Consider the following 20,228-nt stretch of genomic DNA (forward strand, 5'->3'; position numbering starts at 1 on the left):
GTTTTGTTTATATATTTTCTTTTCTATAGCTTCAATTCATCACAACATCGCAGCTGAATCGTTCAAGCGGTGGAACCGGTGAAGACAAGGTGGCCAGCTCAGCAGTACCGTTGTCAACAGTTGATCTAGCAGGACGATTATGATGACCATAAATTGGATGAATGGCTCTAAAAGTTGAGGCATTCGACATGCCGAAGCACCACTCAGAGTCGCATTGGTGGCAATTTTGACCTGAAATTGGACATTCGCGATGACAGTGGTACAGTGTCAACGTCTGTTGGCGATTTTAAATGTGGGCCCGAACTCGATGTTTACAGGAATGTCCAATTACAGGTAAAAATGTCCAATTAAACATGTCGCATTACAGGTCTGTCCAATTAGCTAAATGTCGAATTAGATGTAACCTACTGTATATTTATTTTGTTTCTTACACGCGACGACGGAACATATCTTCTGATAACCTGAAAAGGTAGCCAGTGAACTTCTGTAATTCTTTTGAGCATTGGTATATTCAACCGGCGATACAATGTAACTCATCGCGACAATCGATGCCCAGTAATCGATTCATGACTACTAAAATCGGTTTTTGTTCCAACGATTACTACGTAAATAATAATCATTTTTATTTTAAATTCAGAGCAAATTGTGGAATTTGAAACCACCAAGGTTATACAGTGGATATTCCGGACAGAACGGAACAATAAAACCGGACCTTCGGAATACGCGTCCCTTGTATGATAAGAAAGTTTAACTCGGCTCTCCTTTTGAAGCGGCGGCCGAACTTCGTTCGGGTACATCCGAACTTCACCTTCTAAACATGTCAATCCAGACCAATCCAAATCTCCTGCGGTTGATTCACTTAAGTTGTTCAATGATGATCTGTCTTTCTGTTCAATTAAATAAACCTCACGACTGATTGTTATGCTGTCATTCGTCGGACCCAGCGAACGATAGGCCTTCCGATCCTCACAATAGCCTAAAAACTCCAACTTTCGACCTTTTGTACTGAATTTTAATTGTTTCACTGCGGAATATGAACTTTAGCCGTTGCTCCAAACACGCAAATATGTTTCAGGTTGGGTTTTTGCCCGTACCATTTCTCGTAAGGGGTGACATCTACAGATCGGGATGGAAGACGATTTGCTGTGATAACAGCTTCGCCCCAATACTTCTTCTCTGGTTTAGCGTCCAGTAACACATACGACGCCATCTCCTGCAAGGTCTTATTCTTGCATTCTGAGGCATCATTATGTTGAGGAGAGTATGGTGCCGTTACTTGCGATACAATACCCTCTGCATCATAGAACTTCTTCAATTCACGATCACAGGGTGCTCTACCCAATCTGGTCTTCACATGGGCGATATATCGTTTAATACAAACCACAACGTCAGATTTTTGTCATAGTAAGAAAGCTACACAATAACGACTATAATCATCGGTCAATGTCAGAATATACCAGTAACCCTCGAGAGTAACATTGACCGTAGGCCCATACACGTCAGAGTGTATCAAATCCAATGCGCGGTTTGATCTGTGTTCCGATGCCTTAGGAAAAGAACTTCGTGTTGATTTGCCTTGTAGACATATTTCACATATCTGCCTAATTCCGCAATTCTGAACGCTCCTTAGCACGTTCCAATACAGCTGGGTCTCGATGTCCCATTCACCTATGCCAGGTTTGCTGGTAGTCCTTCAAATGCTGCATCACTTTTTCGAGCTTCGTGTGCTCCGCCGTACACAATGCATGAAGATTTCCGTTAACTTTACCCATCGCAACGACACATCCAGTATCACTTACCATTTGACCCTTTGTCGCACCGAATTTAACTTCGAATCCCTCTTGGGTCAGTCTACAAAATGATATAAGTCCACTGTTCAACGCGGGAATGTACAGTACATCGCTCATGGCAATATAGATCAACTTACCATCTCCATTGACGCATCGAACGAACGAACCGTTCTTTAAATTATTATTAACCGTAAAACACACAGGGAGATCTTTTTCGGAAACTTGCTTCGAATCGCGCTCACTATTCTTCGGATCATCATCACCTTTCTCAAATTGTTGTTGCTGCTTTAGCAGAGGATAATTTGCTTTAAAACGACCCGGCTTTTGGCAATCAAAACTCTTCTTATCCTTTGCCTTCATCACTTTTTCTTCCGATTCCCAGATCGCTCTGATCTTCGTGGGAACTCATCCAACAACGTTTTTTTACAAAATCAATCGTTGAATCTTCGTCTGGACGACTTGTTTTCCAGATCGGTAACCAATCTACTGTACGAATTAGCTATACTCCAACGAATCATCGCAATCTTAAGAAAATTTTCTAACTGCTACCCTGCACAGTTACCCCATAGAAAATGTTAATTACCTCGAAAAAACACCCTATGCAAAATATCAGCTCAATCGGACTTAAGGGAGAGTGGCGCATAGCGGTCAAACTTTGAGTTTTTTTGAAAATCGAAAAATCACCCAAGGAGGGAGTAAAGGAAATTGGGGTTTTCGAAATTTTGTTTTGATGCCAAATGTTCTGAAATTGCACAAAAGGTCGGGATCTAACGTTACCTCGAAAAAATTTTTTTTGTCGAAAATGAGTAAATATTTGCAGCATATCTGAAGAATAGCTTTTTTTTTAGTTTTCAACTAGCAATAATCGCACCTCGGTATAAACTCATTGGTTACGATATCGCCACTGCGCAAAGCTGAAGAATAGCTAGCAGCAATAATAGTAATAATTTGTTACAGTGTTCAGAATGCAATTTAATAGAGTACAGAACAAAACAATCGATTTTATACTAACATGTTTTATATTTTTCATTTATTTAGAGACACGAGAATAAATACAAGTTAGTTTATGGATCATGTTGAAGATTTAAAATCGTTTTGATGGTAATGGATAACAACAAAAAATTGTTTGTAATAATGGGAAAAATATTTTGCAAGCACTGCTAAGGGGCTGTCCACATACCACGTGGACAACTTTAGGGGGGGTAGGGGTTACGAAAATGTCCACGCTTGTCCACGGTGAGGGGGGAGGGGGTTATGATAATGTCCACGTGGACACTTTAAGTATTCTTTAAAATAAAACATTCAAGTTAGAAGTCAAAATTGAATGAGATCTGTTTTGTATTTACACGATTTTTTTAACTTCACGCCCGCCCTGAGTACAATAAAAATACTGGACTGCATGAGGGTGCTGCTCGGTCAAACATCCATATTTTTTCATTCGACTGAACCTCTTTCCTGAAATGTATATTCTGAAGGTAACGCACATGAACTAGGATCCAATTTATTGCAATCGGTAATAAAGGGCCATCAAATCCACCTTTATCCTGAACACACAAAGAATGTTGGATTTTTCGTAGTATTAAAAATCACGACTTAAGTGCGGGTTGAATTCAGCTTTTGCTCTTGATGACAAAACTGTTTGGTTTTTTTTTAGAGAACTCTCAAGGATTTCTGAACATTGAAACGAACAACAAATTCTTCCATGAGTGTGAGGGCCGTATGTCTGGAGATCTATTTCTTGCAGTGATGTTGTTCTTCATTGATGTCTGGTAATTTTTGTAATACGCTACCTTTGAGTTGCCTGGAAAGTTCATGCTGCTACTGCTGATTAATTAAAAGAAAAGATTAATCTTTCATGCACATGAATTAGTAGATTCATTACAGATGTCGAAAATCACCGAAATCACAGAAACGAAACATCACGAAAAACATGCAACAATGCATGAACTACATATTAACCCATATTATGGAACCCGATCGGATTTGACATATCGCAATCCGAACGAAATAAAATTTTGCATTCTGCATTTCAAGGTTGCAACATTTGTACAATCCGATAGGATTTGACTCGATCAGATTAAGGGGGATAGAGACACGAATTTCGGACGTTTGTTCGAGATCCGAAAATTATCTTTCAACAATAAAACAAAAATTGAACGGAAAAAATATATCCATAATTAGAAGCTGATCGAGTGAGGAGGTTAAAAAAAAAGTTGTGCCATGGCGTACAAGTTTCCAGCACTTCTGGTTCTCTGAAACAAACAAATCGAACAGATTCTGAATCAGTAAAGATGCCACTATCGCATGAACCTCGGACAGGTCAAAAAAGTGTTTTTTGATAAAATGGCGTAAATTTAAAGAAAAAAAAAGTTGTTTAAAACATTTTTTTAAGTTTCTTGATTTTTTTAAAATAGTAAAGTTACGAAATTATGATTTTTTATAGGTTCATGCAATAGAGGGATGCATATAAATTGTATTCATATAAACATAGATCGGATAAGTAGAACTTGAGATATCGTGTAAGCCAGTTTGAAAAAAATATGTTTCGAGAAAAACGCGTTTGAAGTTAATTGTTATGGCCGTACTAGATAAGATATCGCATCACTAAAATGGTAAATAATGAGATTTTCGAAAAGTCTCTTCTATGGTATATTCTTAAATGTCTGAATTAGAGAAATATGAAGAAAAATAAAAGATTTTTTTTCAAATTTCTAGACTAGAATACCCTCTTAAAGAACACAACATTGTGCTAATTTCAAATCCGACCGGATTCCGGAATAAAGGTTTATTTTACCGAAAAACACTTGAAGGGACTTATCTCAATCTGCGATTCGTTTCATAAACGCGACGAAAATACTTATTTGTAGCGAATTGTAAAGAGCAAATCATTTACAAGAATATTGAGTTAAAAAAAATCTTAGCAAGTGAATGGAACCTCGAAGCAGGTTTTCGCTTGAAGAAAGTTATGGCTGGGTCTGGTAGGACTGGAAGAAAATCTGTATCATGAGCTTCCATCAAGCAACTAGTTTTGATTAATTCCAACAAGTACTGCTAGCAGCTGACCGTATGAAAATCAACGAACCAGAACGCTTTTAGGGCACTTCTAAAACTCCACCCGCCTTACACACCAGATATTGCATCTTCAGATTATTAACTGTTAAGATTCTTGTAAGAACTTCAACTTACTGCATAGCATATGTTCTGAGAGGATGGAATTCTCAAGTTGCATGAAGGATGCTGAAATATTCAGGAAAAAACGGTGCATCTATGGACGAAAAGATGTATGTCTACAAAAATATGCTTTTGGGTTTTTCCTTAGAATCGGCACGAATTTTTCAGGACAATATTTAGCATGATTTAACAATTATGGGTTGTACAAGTATGTAGCTGAGATTTTCCTGTGAATAATAATGCAAAAACAAGGAAACAGTCCTAATACAATTTCCGGTGTATATAACCCAGCAAAGTGATATATTGAAAAGATCGCTCTTGTGACAGCCAATATTGCATTAAGTTGTTCAGTGCTCTCAGTGATACCTGATGTACCGTTCGTGTAAACTAAACATCCCAAATCAGAGTGCCTTTTTATTGCTTAAACAAACATGTGGTTTATTTTGTTTATGCCAAACGTACATAAATATTTATAAGATAAGGAAAACATCTTGATCATTTGATTGCTTGTGTAACAACATTGTACGAGTATTGCGTAGTAAACTATAGACTTTCTGTTTTTATCGATATTATTATAATCAGCGAATGATTTATTAGTGAAAGTGGGGGGAATTTGGACCCCCTAAGCAAATCGCCTAATATTTGCAAACCAATACGGTCTAAATAAAAAATGTCACATTGTATACTGAGCTACACTTGTTTTCTCTCAATCAATAATATTTAATCATTATATCGAGCTTCAAATTACCACATATATCATAAAATAAAAGAGATGATTGATTTTTGAACATTAAAATTTGATGCGGGGTGATTTGGACTGTCTGTGGGGTGATTTGGTCCAGTGTGTGTTTCATCGAAAAAACATACTTATGGCTATGTAAAGTATTTTGGGATAATGCTACAATCAGTAACAATTTTTCTTGGATTGGTACCAAGTATCTTGGCCAGATTCCAGACCAGAAAAGTTGGATTGAAACCATCTCGAATTCTGCATGGATCTTTTCACTGTTGTTTGAGCCTTTTCAAACACTTGCGATGCTTGGTCAAAGAAAATCCGTTCTTGATGGTCAACGGAATCATCGATCACGATGATACTGCAGATGTTTTGTTTTTACTAGGTTCATTATAGCCATCAGGCACTACCGAACCTGTAAGGCACCGTGCACATATTACGTAACGCTAAAAATCCAGATTTTGTACCACATCCCCCCCTCCCCTACGTAAAGCAACTTCCTATCTCTAATACACAGAAAGTAACGCAACCTCGACCCCGCCTAAAAGCGAAAGCCATTGATGTTTAGACGAGATAATTCTGTTTTCAAATAAAGTGCTTGATTTTATTGCCTGATTTTTTGAAAACTCAAACAGCCAGCCAGCTTTAATAAAAATACTCGAGAATAAGCTCACAATCGATATTTTAAAATATCGATTGTGAGGATATGGAGATAGCGTAAATGGAATTTGCAAGAAAATAATGAGCTCCCGGACAATGTTGAAAAAAATCGAAGATTTCATGACAAATCGTTACCATTGGTAAGGCTATAATATTTATCAATAAACATATGTAATAGAAAATAGAAACAAACTTGAAATGAAATTTAAGCGAAAAAATAGAATTTCTTGATTTTTTCCTCAAAACCGGAGGAATGTCCACGTGGACAATTGGGGGAGGGGTATAAGGAATGTCCACGCTTGTCCACGGAGGGGGAGGGGGGTGTCTAAAATCATGCTTTTTCTGTCCACGTGGTATGTAGACAGCCCCTAAATTGTACTGTGTAAAATGCATGTACTAAAGATAAGGCGAATGATAGTGCTTCATCACCTGTTGCATTTTTCACACTACTCTGAAAAACCTACCATAAGGTTGGGTTTGAGAAAATTGAGAGTCGTATGATATCATGAAAGTTGCTTCCGCTCTCCATTTCGTTTATCTCCCATTTTCTTCTGCACGAGGAAATCTTTCGTTCTTGTATATATTATAGAAGTGAAAGTTGAAAGGATCTAACAGTTCCAGACAGGAATGATGAATTTAGTCTGTTTCAGATTTCTGAATGGTGCGGGTGGTGAACAAGGAAGGAATTTGCGTGAACAACCACCAATCAAAGCAAATTGTTTGAGTGGTAATTTATGTGCTGTAATTACTGGACGGTTCGGCAGGATATTCGTAGTTCGCAGATTTTGTAATCTACTGATGTTATTGTTCCATGTACAATTTTTACTGGTTCCATATGAGTGTAAATAGATACGGCCGATTGTACAAGTATGTAGCTGAGATTTTCCTGTGAATAATAATGCAAGAACAAGGAAACAGTCCTAATACAATTTCCGGTGTATATAACCCAGCAAAGTGATATATTGAAAAGATCGCTCTTGTGACAGCCAATATTGCATTAAGTTGTTCAGTGCTCTCAGTGATACCTGATGTACCGTTCGTGTAAACTAAACATCCCAAATCAGAGTGCCTTTTTATTGCTTAAACAAACATGTGGTTTATTTTGTTTATGCCAAACGTACATAAATATTTATAAGATAAGGAAAACATCTTGATCATTTGATTGCTTGTGTAACAACATTGTACGAGTATTACGTAGTAAACTATAGACTTTCTGTTTTTATCGATATTATTATAATCAGCGAATGATTTATTAGGGAAAGTGGGGGGAATTTGGACCCCCTAAGCAAATCGCCTAATATTTGCAAACCAATACGGTCTAAATAAAAAATGTCACATTGTATACTGAGCTACACTTGTTTTCTCTCAATCAATAATATTTAATCATTATATCGAGCTTCAAATTACCACATATATCATAAAATAAAAGAGATGATTGATTTTTGGACATTAAAATTTGATGCGGAGTGATGTGGACTGTCTGTGGGGTGATTTGGTCCAGTGTGTGTTTCATCGAAAAAACATACTTATGGCTATGTAAAGTATTTTGGGATAATGCTACAATCAGTAACAATTTTTCTTGGATTGGTACCAAGTGTCTTGGCCAGATTCCAGACCAGAAAAGTTGGATTGAAACCATCTCGAATTCTGCATGGATCTTTTCACTGTTGTTTGAGCCTTTTCAAACACTTGCGATGCTTGGTCAAAGAAAATCCGTTCTTGATGGCCTGCGTTCCTATTTCGAGTTCCTCCTTCCTCCAACGTTGTCTGCCCATCCTCTTCTTGTAATTCAGCGGCATCTGGAATCACTTGGACCAAAGAAAAGCGTGAAACCTGTAGGATCAATTCACCCCACAGAAACGTGTCCATGTCACCCCACACAACATGCAAAAGTTAAAATGCAATTAATTTCATTTATTGCTATCAAACTTACAGTTTCGCTGCATCGAATTGTTCCTCTTCTGTAGGCGAATAGAACTTTACTGCACAATACACGAAAGGTTTGTTTAATAAGCGGGAAAAACCATAAAACCACAATCGGAAAACTCGCATTTTTGACAAAGTGCTTGCTGTGTTCATGTTATCGTTTTCTTCCACCTGTCGAAATTTACCAAAGTTTTTTTAAGTTAGGTACATACGGTTCAACAATAAACGGAAATGACATTATAAAAAATCCACGTTGAGCCGTACTTTTTGAGATAAAGGACCTGATTCTCGAATACACTTCACGGTGGGAACGAAATAAACTGCACGCCATTGAACTACGTTTTACTAGTTAGTGAAGTGTCGAAGATAATAATGAGTTTTCGGCAGAATGAGCACTTTTCATTAATGAAAATTAAGAGAAATTTAATCTGAAGATAATTTGATATTCTAATGATAAGTTTTAGTAGGAAACTAATTTCGTATCCAGATGTCGACCCGAAATGAAATGTATCCGCGATGACAACGGTACGGTGTCGACATCCGGATACGAAATTAGTATCCCACTAAAATTTATCATTATAATACCAAATTATCTTCAGATAAAATATTTGCATGAGATTATTATACCACATGAAGGAAACAAAGTTTTTCATTTACATTGAACACCATAAACTGGTGAAGAAGTGAAGAAGAAGTTAATTTTCATTAATGATTTTTATTTGAAAGGTGCTCATTCTGCCGGAAAAAATCATTATTATCTTCGACACTTCACTAACTAGCAAAACGTAGTTCAATGGTGTGCCGTTCATTTCGTTTTCATCGTGAAGTGTATTCGAGAATCAGGCCCAAAGAGGTGGTCCAAATCACCCAGTATGTCCAAATCACCCCGTGTTATCCTACATGTTGCGAGTGTGTAGAATGAAGATACTAGAGCTGGTAATTTTTTTATTGTTATCTTTGAATGCAGTCTATATTAAGGAAAACAAATATCCTGAAGGTGTTGAAGATTTATTGGTATCGTCAACATTGTCGATCAACGGAATGGGTAATCTATTTATATTAGAAATTCTGTTGTCTATCACAAGTACATATGCTACACAATTAGCATAGCATAAACCAACAAAATTGGCTATACAAATAGTAAAGATCACAAGCAATGGCACTTGAGAGGTAAAATACACTCCAATATCTCCGGTGTTGAAATAGTCAATAACGATGCCAACCGACATTATTTGTTGTTTGTGTTGACATAAGACGCACTGCTATTGACAGCTGATGTTCATCGAATACAAGTGATGACATTTCAATGTATATATAATCATGCTCCCGTGGCCGGATGGTTAGCGTCCCACATTATCATGCCGGGGGTTCGGGTTCGATTCCCGTTCTGGCCGGGAGATTTTTCGTCAAAAAAATTTCTTCCGACTTGCACTGAGGTCACGCGTATTCTTGAGCTTGCCACTCCAGAATACATTCAAGGCGTGTTAAGTGCAATTTACATACAACATACACGTCACGTTCACGTCCCGTCACGTCACGATACGTCAATGATTCTACCATGAAATTCTCATGAAAACATTCACATACACCAGCAACGTAACGACCCGTCAGCATACGTTCAACGAAAACGACCGGCAGGGTTTGTAGAAAAGAATAAACGTAAGAACACACTGGACAGCTCTCCCGCGCGGATTTTGTAGTGACAGGCCGCCGCGGGGCCTCGATAATGGAATGTGAATGTGATAAAACACACAAGGCGGAACGGGTACGGCCGGTTCTAAAGTCACTGTTGTAAGGTTCCTCATTCTCTGCGGTGGCTCGATGGAGATGATGCGCCGCAACGGTTTTGTGATAGTATTAGCGTGGAAACACACTAGACGGCTCTCCCGCGCGATTCTCGCAATGACAAGTCGCAGCAGGAGCTCGATGAAAAACACATTCAGCGGCTTTCGACGGCTTCACTAGCGGCCATTATCATATTTTTATAGACGGATGCAAGACGAGTCTATGGTACAAGGTACAACTGTTTGGTCAGTAAGCGGATTAGAGGGGAGGTATATAAAGACAGAATGGTGGAAAACGGAAGAGGGATGTTTACCTGAGCGAGAGGGAGAAAGAAGTTGATCGCACACGTCTGAAATATTGCATTTCTCGATAATTTGGGTAGTATTCGAGAATCCGCAGCTACATGACCGCAGAGTGATTTTCACGTATTGGCTCACCGATAGTACATTAACTATTACCTTGCTTCATGTGCACCGCATAAACACTAATACTATCACAAAACCGTTGCGGCGCATCATCTCCATCGAGCCACCGCAGAGAATGAGGAACCTTACAACAGTGACTTTAGAACCGGCCGTACCCGCTCCGCCTTGTGTGTTTTATCTCATTCACATTCCATTATCGAGGCCCCGCGGCGGTCTGTCATTGCAAAATCCGCGCGGGGAAGCCGTCCAGTGTGTTCTTACGCTTAGTGTTTTTGCGGTGCACATGAAGCAAGGCAATAATAAATGTACTATCGGTGAGCCAATACGTGAAAATCACTCTGCGGTCATGTAGCTGCGGATTCTCGAATACCACCCAAATTATCGAGAAATGCAATATTTCCGTATTGTGATCAGCTTCTCTCTCCCCCTCGCTCAGGTAAACATCCCTCTTCCGTTTTCCACTATTCTGTCTTTATATACCACCCCTCTAACCCTCTCACTGTCCGAACAGTTGTACCTTGTACCATAGACTCGTCTTGCATCCGCCTATAAAAATATAATAATGGCAGCTAGTGAAGCCGTCGAAAGCCGCTGAATGTGTTTTTCGTCGAGCTCCTGCTGCGACTTGTCATTGCGAGAATCGCGCGGGAGAGCCGTCTAGTGTGTTTCCACGCTAATTGACGGAGACGGACGGCTCGTTTGGTTCTTGTCTGGGCCTTGTGTCTCGGCTTTTGTTTTGATTTGGTTATACAGTAATTTACATCTACTTCGACATTAAGCTAATTGAACAGATCTGTGATGCAACACGTTTAATTAGACATTTTTACCTCTAGTTGGACATTTTTGTAAACATTGAGTTCGGGGCCCAAATTATGGCCCCACATTGAAAGTCGCCACCAGTCGCAAATGTCCAATTACTGGTCAAAACCGACTTCAATGCGACACTGAGTGGTACCCCAGCATATCGCTTTATAAGTAACTTACTGTATTTTTTATGCCAACATATCTCTTAGCTCCAAATTTCGGAGTGAAAATCATTCGCGACTAGTTGAAAGAATTATTCTATTTATTATTATTATTGCATAAGGGTCGGACTACGGGGTTTTTTGAATTTAATGATTCTCATTGAATTTTTCAAAATTTAGAACTGATTCTAGGCATGCAGATTTGAAAGAGGGCATTGCAATTTAAAATTGTTGTAGGTGGCGACACCATGAATAAAATTAAATAAATCATTCGTTTGGCATTTGACGTGACTGTGCTGGTGGAAGCATTGACTGTATGTGTGAATTGGTGGAGACGTTGACGGAACGTAGACGTTCTTCTCCGTAACGTGCTATGTGAATCGCACATTATTTGGCATAGAAATCTCAACTAGGTATTACTAATAAAAATGACGCAAATAATACCTACGCTGAGAAGGCAAAAATTTCCACTGAGAACGTTAATGCTATCCAAAAAGATAAGCTTTGATATCAGTGTACCTTGTGGCAAGCGCGAAGTAATAGTCATAGCCATTGCAACAACTTGTACCATATTGGGCCTGATCACGAACATCACTGCCAAGTACGCTTTCACTTCACTTACACTTCACTTAATCTTTTTGTGTCTTTCATCATTGTCACGGACAGTTGCGTGTAAAAATGAACTCCGTGAAGTGAAAGTGTTCATTCCCGTTTATAAGAGACATGTTAGTTGCATAATGTCGGGTGTTCGAACGTTGTGTCGGTTGCATAATTTCGGACGTTTGAACGTTATGTAGGTAAAATTAATACAGCGTATGAGATAATAGTCCGTTTAATTATTCGTATATTTTAGAACGACAAGTTTGCGATTATACCTCGGTGATTAGTTTGCTGAATCAAATGCTGGCTCAAAGATGAGGAGGAATACTTGGTTGCTCGGGAATAATGTAGTTGTTGAACATATGGGAATATAATTCTACGCTAGAGATAAAACATGACTATTATGTTTAATAATCGAAATCTCGCATACTCTTGTACTTAGCTCTGTCTTACTCGTTTTAATAGTGAGAAATATTTAGAATCATTTTTTATGAACCGTTTCTAAAATTTTGATGAATAATAATATCTTCTATATCTCAGAGCTAACCCGAATTTATCCACCTCACGATCAGTATAATCTGAGCTACTCCCATATAGGATTCTGAAGTTTAATCATCTTATCCTACCCATTCTCGTGTAATTTGATATACGGGACATGAGGTTTGATTTAACTATTTAAACAGAAACTGGTCAGCAGCGTCGGTCAGAAGCATAATCCTCATAGAAAATATGTGATGGGTTTCAAGGAATTTGACAAAAGCGGAAAGTGATTCAGATTTTCTTTAGACGGATATCAAAATTATGGAAAAAGAACTAGAGAAGAATTTAAACAGTATCTTGTGAATGCTCTGCAATGATAGACTCATTTTTCCTTGTTTGAAACTTGTCACTTTTTTAACCCTTTCGTTACGCGCGCCGTCTATAGACGACATCCACGCGACGTCCTGTGTGTACGAGTGTCGTCTATAGACGACATCCGCTGCGACGAGCTGTGTGTACCAGCGTCGTCTTTAGACGATATGAAATTTATACTGCTCTTCGATCACACCAGCGCGATGTGCATGTACTTTTCGGCGCAGTGCTCCGTACAGGGGTAGCACTTCGGCGGAGCACACTGCCGTAATGAAAGGGTTAATATTCTTTCATTGAAAGTATGTCTTCAAAACAATATTGTTGAAAATATATATCGTAAAAAGTTATAACTATCGTCCTGATTCTGGTCTGGTCCGCCAATTGTGAATGTTTGAATTACAAAAAACTAGCTCTGCAATGTTTACAGTTATTATTTTATATTAAAAATATCAACAAATCAATATTCTACATAATCAATCACGATCGTATTCGGGCCAGTGGCCTCCATTGCCATTTTATTGTGTTGCAACTCTCTCTTAGTCTAATCCTCAAGATAGAAACAAAAAATTTCTGTTCATTCAGGACAATCGGAAGTAGACCTCCGCCATGTTTCAATGGGTCTACGCGAACTACATTTTTAATACTTAATTGCATCCCATAGCGCATTTACCGAATCCAAATAAACAAATTTACGTCCTCTGGATACGTCAGAATTTCGTTCTAGAAATGCCACCAGGCGGGTAAATTGCTGTTTGTTTATCTTTTGTTTCTTAAACAAGACAGGACAAGATCCAACAACACGAACAAGACAAGAACCAAAAATCTAAATAAATACGAAATTAAACTTGTCCATTCCGCGTGACTAGCTTTCACCATCTAAAACATAAGTGACAAATATACCTGTGTTTCTCCGTGACATGACAGTATCGTGGTATTCATAATAACACCTAGTTCATCAAAGTTGTCACGACGGATGAACTCTTCTGGATTTTACACACACGGTGACAGCCGTAATAAGGTTGTATACAGTTCACTTCGTTCTCACGTGACGTTCGTGATCAGGCCTATTATCAATTCCCCCCGTTGATATCGCGGCGGTTTTCTCCTTCACTTGAGAATATCGAAGCGGCTAGCCTCATACTGAATTATGCATTCAACGCCACATCATCGCTTCTCAAACACATTCTCAATAATCTCAATACACAGTGGAGGATTTCGCTGCTCTTCAATTGGGCGTAGTCGCTACGACTAATCAGAAAATTTGACCACACACCACATTTTGCGGCCTACAACTACAACTACATATATTAGGTTATACTGCAATCGATGCAGTGGCCAGCGTCAGCCCTTATCCGAAACGGTAAATCTTCTCACTAGGAGTTTGGTTCGAAATTATCCCTAATTCCACTTACTTATTTCAGGATGTAGTTTGGAAAGCTGCAAGAAACATGATTTATCTTACTTTTATTTCGGGGTTCCCGGAAAGTTCTTGTCGATTTTTATGAAAGAATGGAAAGTATAGCATTTATAGCATTGAAACAAACATTTATTCAATTATACGCAGTGTCAGGTGTCAGTGTCAATCAAGTTCCGTGACTTAAACTTAGCAACCCTTAAGGCTATTCGAACGGTTCTACCGAAGAGTTGAATGACATTCTTCAAAATGTTCCTTTGAAATCCATGCCTAGAGTACGCAATTTTATCCGATGTGAAAAGCATATTGAAGCTGTGTGAAACTACTTTGAATATCCCTCAGAACATGTTTGGTTTCTCGTCGAAACGTTAAAGTGCTTTCCATGCTGTCTGAAGAGTCGAAGTACGCATATTCTATTTTCGATATTCTTTTTTGTGGCATTATGTTGGTACTCATTGTTCTCACTTGACAAGTTCGACTATTTTGAATATTAACTTTTGACAGTTGCTTTGCAAGTACACTTTTTGTCTGGTCTTCGGTTTTTACTTATTCCAAAAAAACGATCAAAGAAAGTGTATCAATTTTTGTGTGAAAACAAAATGAAGTGCCGGGAACAATGTTTTGGACATGAGACGAGACGCCTCGAAATTCGTACCAAAATAACTCAATTTCGACCAAAAATAGCATCGCATTAACACTGTGAAAGAGTTGTTGGATTATGTCCGCTACTACCCAAATTTGCTCCAGATCCGGTCTAGATCTGCAATGTCAGTTTCTCCTATTAACAACTCCAAAACTGTAAGCCGGAAGGGAATTTCAAAGATGTTGATAATTTTGTTCCTCGCATTCAGAGAGGTTTAAAAAGACAGCATTCCCCCAGGCTTCCTAGCAGTCGATAAACGTTCCCCGATCACATTAAACACTTGGATAAGCTTGAAATTTCGCGAAATTTCAAAACGTTGTTCCTCTCGCTTAGATGCCATTTTTAGAACTGAAGAACAAACGTCAACCTGAAATTAAAGGTATCATTCTACACGATCACACCTACAAAAAGGGTGGTGTTCAGGCTTTCTGAATGCACACACAAAAGAAATACGACAAATATGAGTTGACAAAATTTTGGTTGTTTCACCCTTTATTATCCGAACCACGAAATAGATAACACCGTACTTACAAAAATCGTTCGAAATATTATGTTATCAATATGCATTATAGAATAATGTAAACACTTTGGCGTTCGGCGACACCACAGTGGTTACGTGCGCATAGTATCTCAGTGACCGGCGACAATACTTTAGTATCGTTTGCATTCAGATGGGGGTTTGTTTAGGTAACAATAAGTTACACACGCCAACAAGTTTTATGTTTATTTTTATGTTATAAGTAGAAGAGGTGGGGAAATACGGACATTTTAAGAAAAACTTCAGTTATGTCTTTCAAAACCCATGTTTCTCTAAACTTAAATGCAGTTTCTTGCATTTCAATATACTGTTTTTCAAGCTAATCGGCCGGACGGAATATGGACAGATTTGTAATATTTACGTATGTATATCTTCGAAATCATATTAAAGTAGGGGAACAGGGTTGAGAACATATGGAAACTAACGATGAGATTAGTTAAACTTAACAATTTATAATTTCCCGATAATGTCAAGAACGGGCGACAACAAGTCAAGTAATCCGAATTAGCGCTGCCGGCGCCTAGCGAATATTTTTTTACGAAACGTGCGGACGTCAAAGTGTTAATATGAATAATATTGTCGAGGAAAACCTATTGATACTCAGATTTCTTGAGGGCGAGTGCTTCTTATGATGGAGAACGGGATAGAAGAATAGATCATAATGTAGTATTCAGAAGTTTTGTTACGATCTGAAATGAAACTCAATAGATTGTAAACGAATTAAGGCACTGCGGGCAAAAAACGCGATCATTCTAGTACCTCGTTGTATTTGTGTCCATTCAAAATGCGAAATATTAGGTGTGGGTAATCGGTAAACAGACTGGTTCCGAAACACTTCATTTTGAATTAGTACATAATTATTTATCTTCTTTACAACTCTCATTTATCCCTAGAACACTATATGCGAATCTTCCATCGTTCGAAACAGAGCTGGATTATTTCATCCGTCAACTCCTTTTTACCCAAAACTTTTTCCAGAATTCGATGGATGTGTACTTAGTTTTCATCGTTAGTCTTGTTATTTAAGCATCAAATAAGGTATAATATCAACTGATCCCAATCAAAAACGCTTTGTTACGTGCGGTGTAATTATTAATATAATACTCTGTTCTGTTAAATATTGAATTATAGGCATTTTAATTACTTGAGTTATAAGTGAACTGAGTTGAATGTCCGAACCAATATTCCAATATAATATGCTGGAAAATCATACATGGAATGAAACGTTTGGATTGTACAATAACACTAACCGCTATTATCAAGAAAATGCAACAAACATTGAGAAAATCGTATCTACGATGGTTCCAGTATTCTTCAGTTTAATCGGATTCGCAGGACTAATAGGAAATGGATTGGTAGTATTAGGTAAGTTTCCTAACTGTTTCATTACTTATAAATTAAACTTGTATACGATAACGCCAGGTGTATGAATATAAACCGGAATTCACACATTAATAGTTACACAGACTAATTTAACGCTATTTTAACTGCAATTTTATTGAAGAATATGCAATATTCTGTTCAATCGATTGCGAAGATTCTGTGAATATATCATACCAAGAACATATGTCACTTTTGTGGGAAAATAATTGTTACAAACTATATCACATTCGGCAACTCCGACTTTTCACGTGATTCGTTTTCATTGATCTTTGCGCTTGGTAGATAAAAAGCTAGAAGAAGAAGCAAGTTGCAAGTTTTTTTTCTGAGAATGAGAATAATAATTGCACAACTCGGATAGGCCCAAAATGTTTTTTTTCTTAGACGCACATGTGTTTTTTTCCGTCATCAAAATATTCACCGGGCGGCGTAATAGTAAATCTGAAAGCGAGGGAAGTAGTGACGACGAAATAGTGCGAAGCGTTAGAAGAAAAGTTTGGAATATTATCTCATCGAGTTCCGATTCGGATATTCAGGACCTATACCTAAGTGAAGACCTGAACGATATGTTTGAAAAACTACTATGAAGATATTAAAGTTTTTAATATTATTTTTGAGAATGATTTTTTAACAGTACATTCAAAATGTTATTTTTCTCAAACGGTTTATTGATTTTCCAATAACTTGGCTAATCAGATATCTGGTTTTTGAGTTACAATTTTTTGAAAAAAAGATCAATCATTTTAATTACTACCTTTAAAAAAATAATTCGTAATTTAAATTGGTCATATAATAATAAAAATTGTAATTTAGATAGTTTTGTACCAAGTTTTAAAAAGACGGGTGGGTAATGTCGGGAACATAACCGGGAAGACGTAGGACTACACCAAGGGGCGTTCATTATTTGAATATCATGGAGCACAGATCTCAGAATGATCAACTTTTCATGTACAAAATTACAGAAAAAAAATCAAAGGATAAAATAAAACATCAGCACTCAGCAAACACTCAAACGTTTAGATTTAAATACGGAAAAATCAAAATTTGTCGTGCAAATGTCGTGCGGTGCAAATGTTGCAGGGGTTATTGTTCATCCGACAACGAACACATACTTGATGGCAAGTATATCGTGGTAGGAATTTACCGTCTGGTATCGTGATATAATTGGGCTTTGCACTCCTCATGAATAACTGTGTTCTACTAGTCAAGTCCTTCATTTGATACCCATATTGATGGGGTTTAGAGAAAATATGTAATCCACCATTTTGTGGTGGCGGCCATTTTGAAATTTGCATTTTTCATGAATTACTGTGTTCTACTAGTCAATCCTTTTCATTTGATACCCATATTGATGGGGCTTTGAGAAAATATGTAATCCGCCATTTTGCAGCTGTCGCCATCTTGGATTTTAAAGATCATGAAATATGCAGTTTTATAATGAGTGCAGAGATAAAGATGTGTTCCAAATTTCAGATTAATCAGTCAACAGGAAAGGGGTCAAATTCCAATTAATGTGGTACAGCGCCATACAAACATACGAATATGTCACAGCTAAATAAAACCGTTTAAAAACTTCACCATTCTATCAAATCGAGCGCGATTAGCCACTCATTCGCCCAGCGCGACGCTTCCACCGCTTTTAACACACTTCGATAGGCTCTCCTGCTCCTCATCCCATTGAAACTCCTGTCTCTCGCTCTTGCTGTATCGCACCCCATACGTCCCCGGCAAATGCAGCAATCTCTTATGCTGAAAACCAATTTCAAGATATCGTCTTTCCTGCTTGGCGTCCGATGATAGAATGTGGCCAAGCCCCACCATCGCTCACTTTATATAGCCATATAGTTAACGTTGTAGCGACCGTCTATATTTATTTCTTTTTTTTGTCTCCCTCCTTCGCCTTGTCCATACGGTTCGCCCGTACCCGTGGTTGCTTGTAATGAATAGCTGTTTGCTGCGGGAGCGCAGACAAAATGTATGGGAAAGTAGGGAATTCTTTCTTCCAGTTTTTCATCAATTTGAACTTTATATGAGCTGAAACCCGTAATGTGTAGCATATAAACCATTGCTGAGGATATTCCCTATCAATGTGTGTATTTGGAACCAAAATCCATTCATTAATTGAGAAGGTATTAGCGTTCAAAAACAGGAAGTGGGTTATATCTATGGTATAACCGCAAGGGTGACGTAGGACTATCGTTGATTTGTATGAAGTTGAATCTGAATTCATTCTGAATGAATGAATATTTGGAGAACTTCGAAAACGAGAGCGTTACGCAAGGAGGCACGATGTCCTCACGAAAAATGAATGTGTCTCACCATTTTTTTTTTGCATTAAATATATTTCAGTATTTATTCGTTTTACATTTTCAGTATGGTATAACATTCAAGTGATTTAGCTTCCCTTAAAAACTATTTCATCTTTGTTCTAAATCTTTTATAATATTATTATAATTAACGTATATTAGCCTTTTCGGCATATTCAATCAGACAAAACAATGTTTCAGTTATTATCATTTTTTTTTTTTTTTTTTTTAAATAAATCCTTAATACTAACCCTAATCCTAAACCTAATCCTAAATTGTAGCCTTATTTTAAACAAAAAGAGTATTCAGGAGCTCGTGTTCAGAGTTCTGGCACTTTTGGCGAAAATCTGCCAACATTTTATTGAATTTTACATCCAGCTTATCAAATTCCGACAATCTATGCACTTCAGTCGTACGTGTGTACCATTGAGAATCATTTTCAGTGCTTTATTTTGGACTACCTGCAACTTATTTTTGTGAGATTTAGCACAGTTCTCCCAAACAGGAGCTGCATAACTCAAGACAGGATAGATGATACATTTGTAAACAGCCAATTTGTTTTTTCGGCACAACCTTGAATTGCGATTGATTAGTGGATACAACTTTTTTATCAGTAATGAGCATTTCGTTCTGATTTTTTCTACATGTGATCTGAATAGCAGCTTTTTGTCTAATGTCATACCTAAATACGTGACCTCATTGGACCATTGCACTCTATTATTGTTCATTGTCACTGAGCAATTTGGAGTCGGTTCTAGACGCTTTGAGTTTTTGCACCGTTTACTTTTATTTTCCAGGTTTCAAGCCAAGTGGTGAAAGTGGTTAAGTAAGACTGTAATTTAGAAGTAACTTGTCTGGTATTTCTTCCTTTCACTAGGATAGCCGAGTCATCAGCATAAAATGCCAGACTGGCATCCTCAGGAAGTTCTGGAATATCTGAAGTCCCTGGGGGACTCCAGCATAAATTTCAAAATAATCGGAACAGACTCCACTTAGGAAAACCTTGAACGACCGGCTCGAGAGATATGATTGAAGAATTT

General features: G+C 37.8%; 1 protein-coding gene, 1 long non-coding RNA gene and 1 other non-coding gene across 14 annotated transcripts in view; 1 reads left to right on the forward strand and 2 right to left on the reverse strand.

The window, feature by feature from the left end:
* LOC129778896 (uncharacterized) overlaps positions 1 to 8,768 on the reverse strand; it is a 28,827-nt gene extending 20,059 nt beyond the window's left edge. Inside the window, exons 1-3 of one of the 2 annotated variants that reach the window (XR_008743524.1) lie at positions 8,545 to 8,768; positions 8,288 to 8,451; positions 6,645 to 8,187 (exon numbers count right to left, since the gene is read on the reverse strand). This is a non-coding gene — a long non-coding RNA (uncharacterized LOC129778896). Of the gene's footprint in view, positions 1 to 6,644; positions 8,188 to 8,287; positions 8,452 to 8,544 lie in introns of those variants that run through there. The other variant, XR_008743525.1, reaches the window with a different exon arrangement.
* The window catches only part of LOC129778889 (allatostatin-A receptor), an 81,284-nt gene that overhangs the window by 2,539 nt on the left and 58,517 nt on the right, over positions 1 to 20,228 (forward strand). For 2 of the 11 annotated variants that reach the window (XM_055786054.1, XM_055786056.1), the window contains exon 2: positions 30 to 333. In XM_055786054.1, the coding sequence (XP_055642029.1) occupies positions 291 to 333 (43 nt within the window). In that variant the 5' untranslated portion in view covers positions 30 to 290. Of the gene's footprint in view, positions 1 to 29; positions 334 to 6,908; positions 7,222 to 7,256; positions 7,536 to 16,395; positions 16,541 to 16,633; positions 16,868 to 20,228 lie in introns of those variants that run through there. The other 9 variants (XM_055786043.1, XM_055786044.1, XM_055786047.1 and 6 more) reach the window with 9 other exon arrangements.
* On the reverse strand, positions 2,572 to 2,706 carry LOC129780656 (U4 spliceosomal RNA). The gene has a single exon (XR_008743991.1). It is a non-coding gene; the product is annotated as a U4 spliceosomal RNA (small nuclear RNA).

Source organism: Toxorhynchites rutilus, chromosome 3 (genome assembly GCF_029784135.1).
Source record: "Toxorhynchites rutilus septentrionalis strain SRP chromosome 3, ASM2978413v1, whole genome shotgun sequence".
Lineage (NCBI taxonomy): Eukaryota > Metazoa > Arthropoda > Insecta > Diptera > Culicidae > Toxorhynchites > Toxorhynchites rutilus.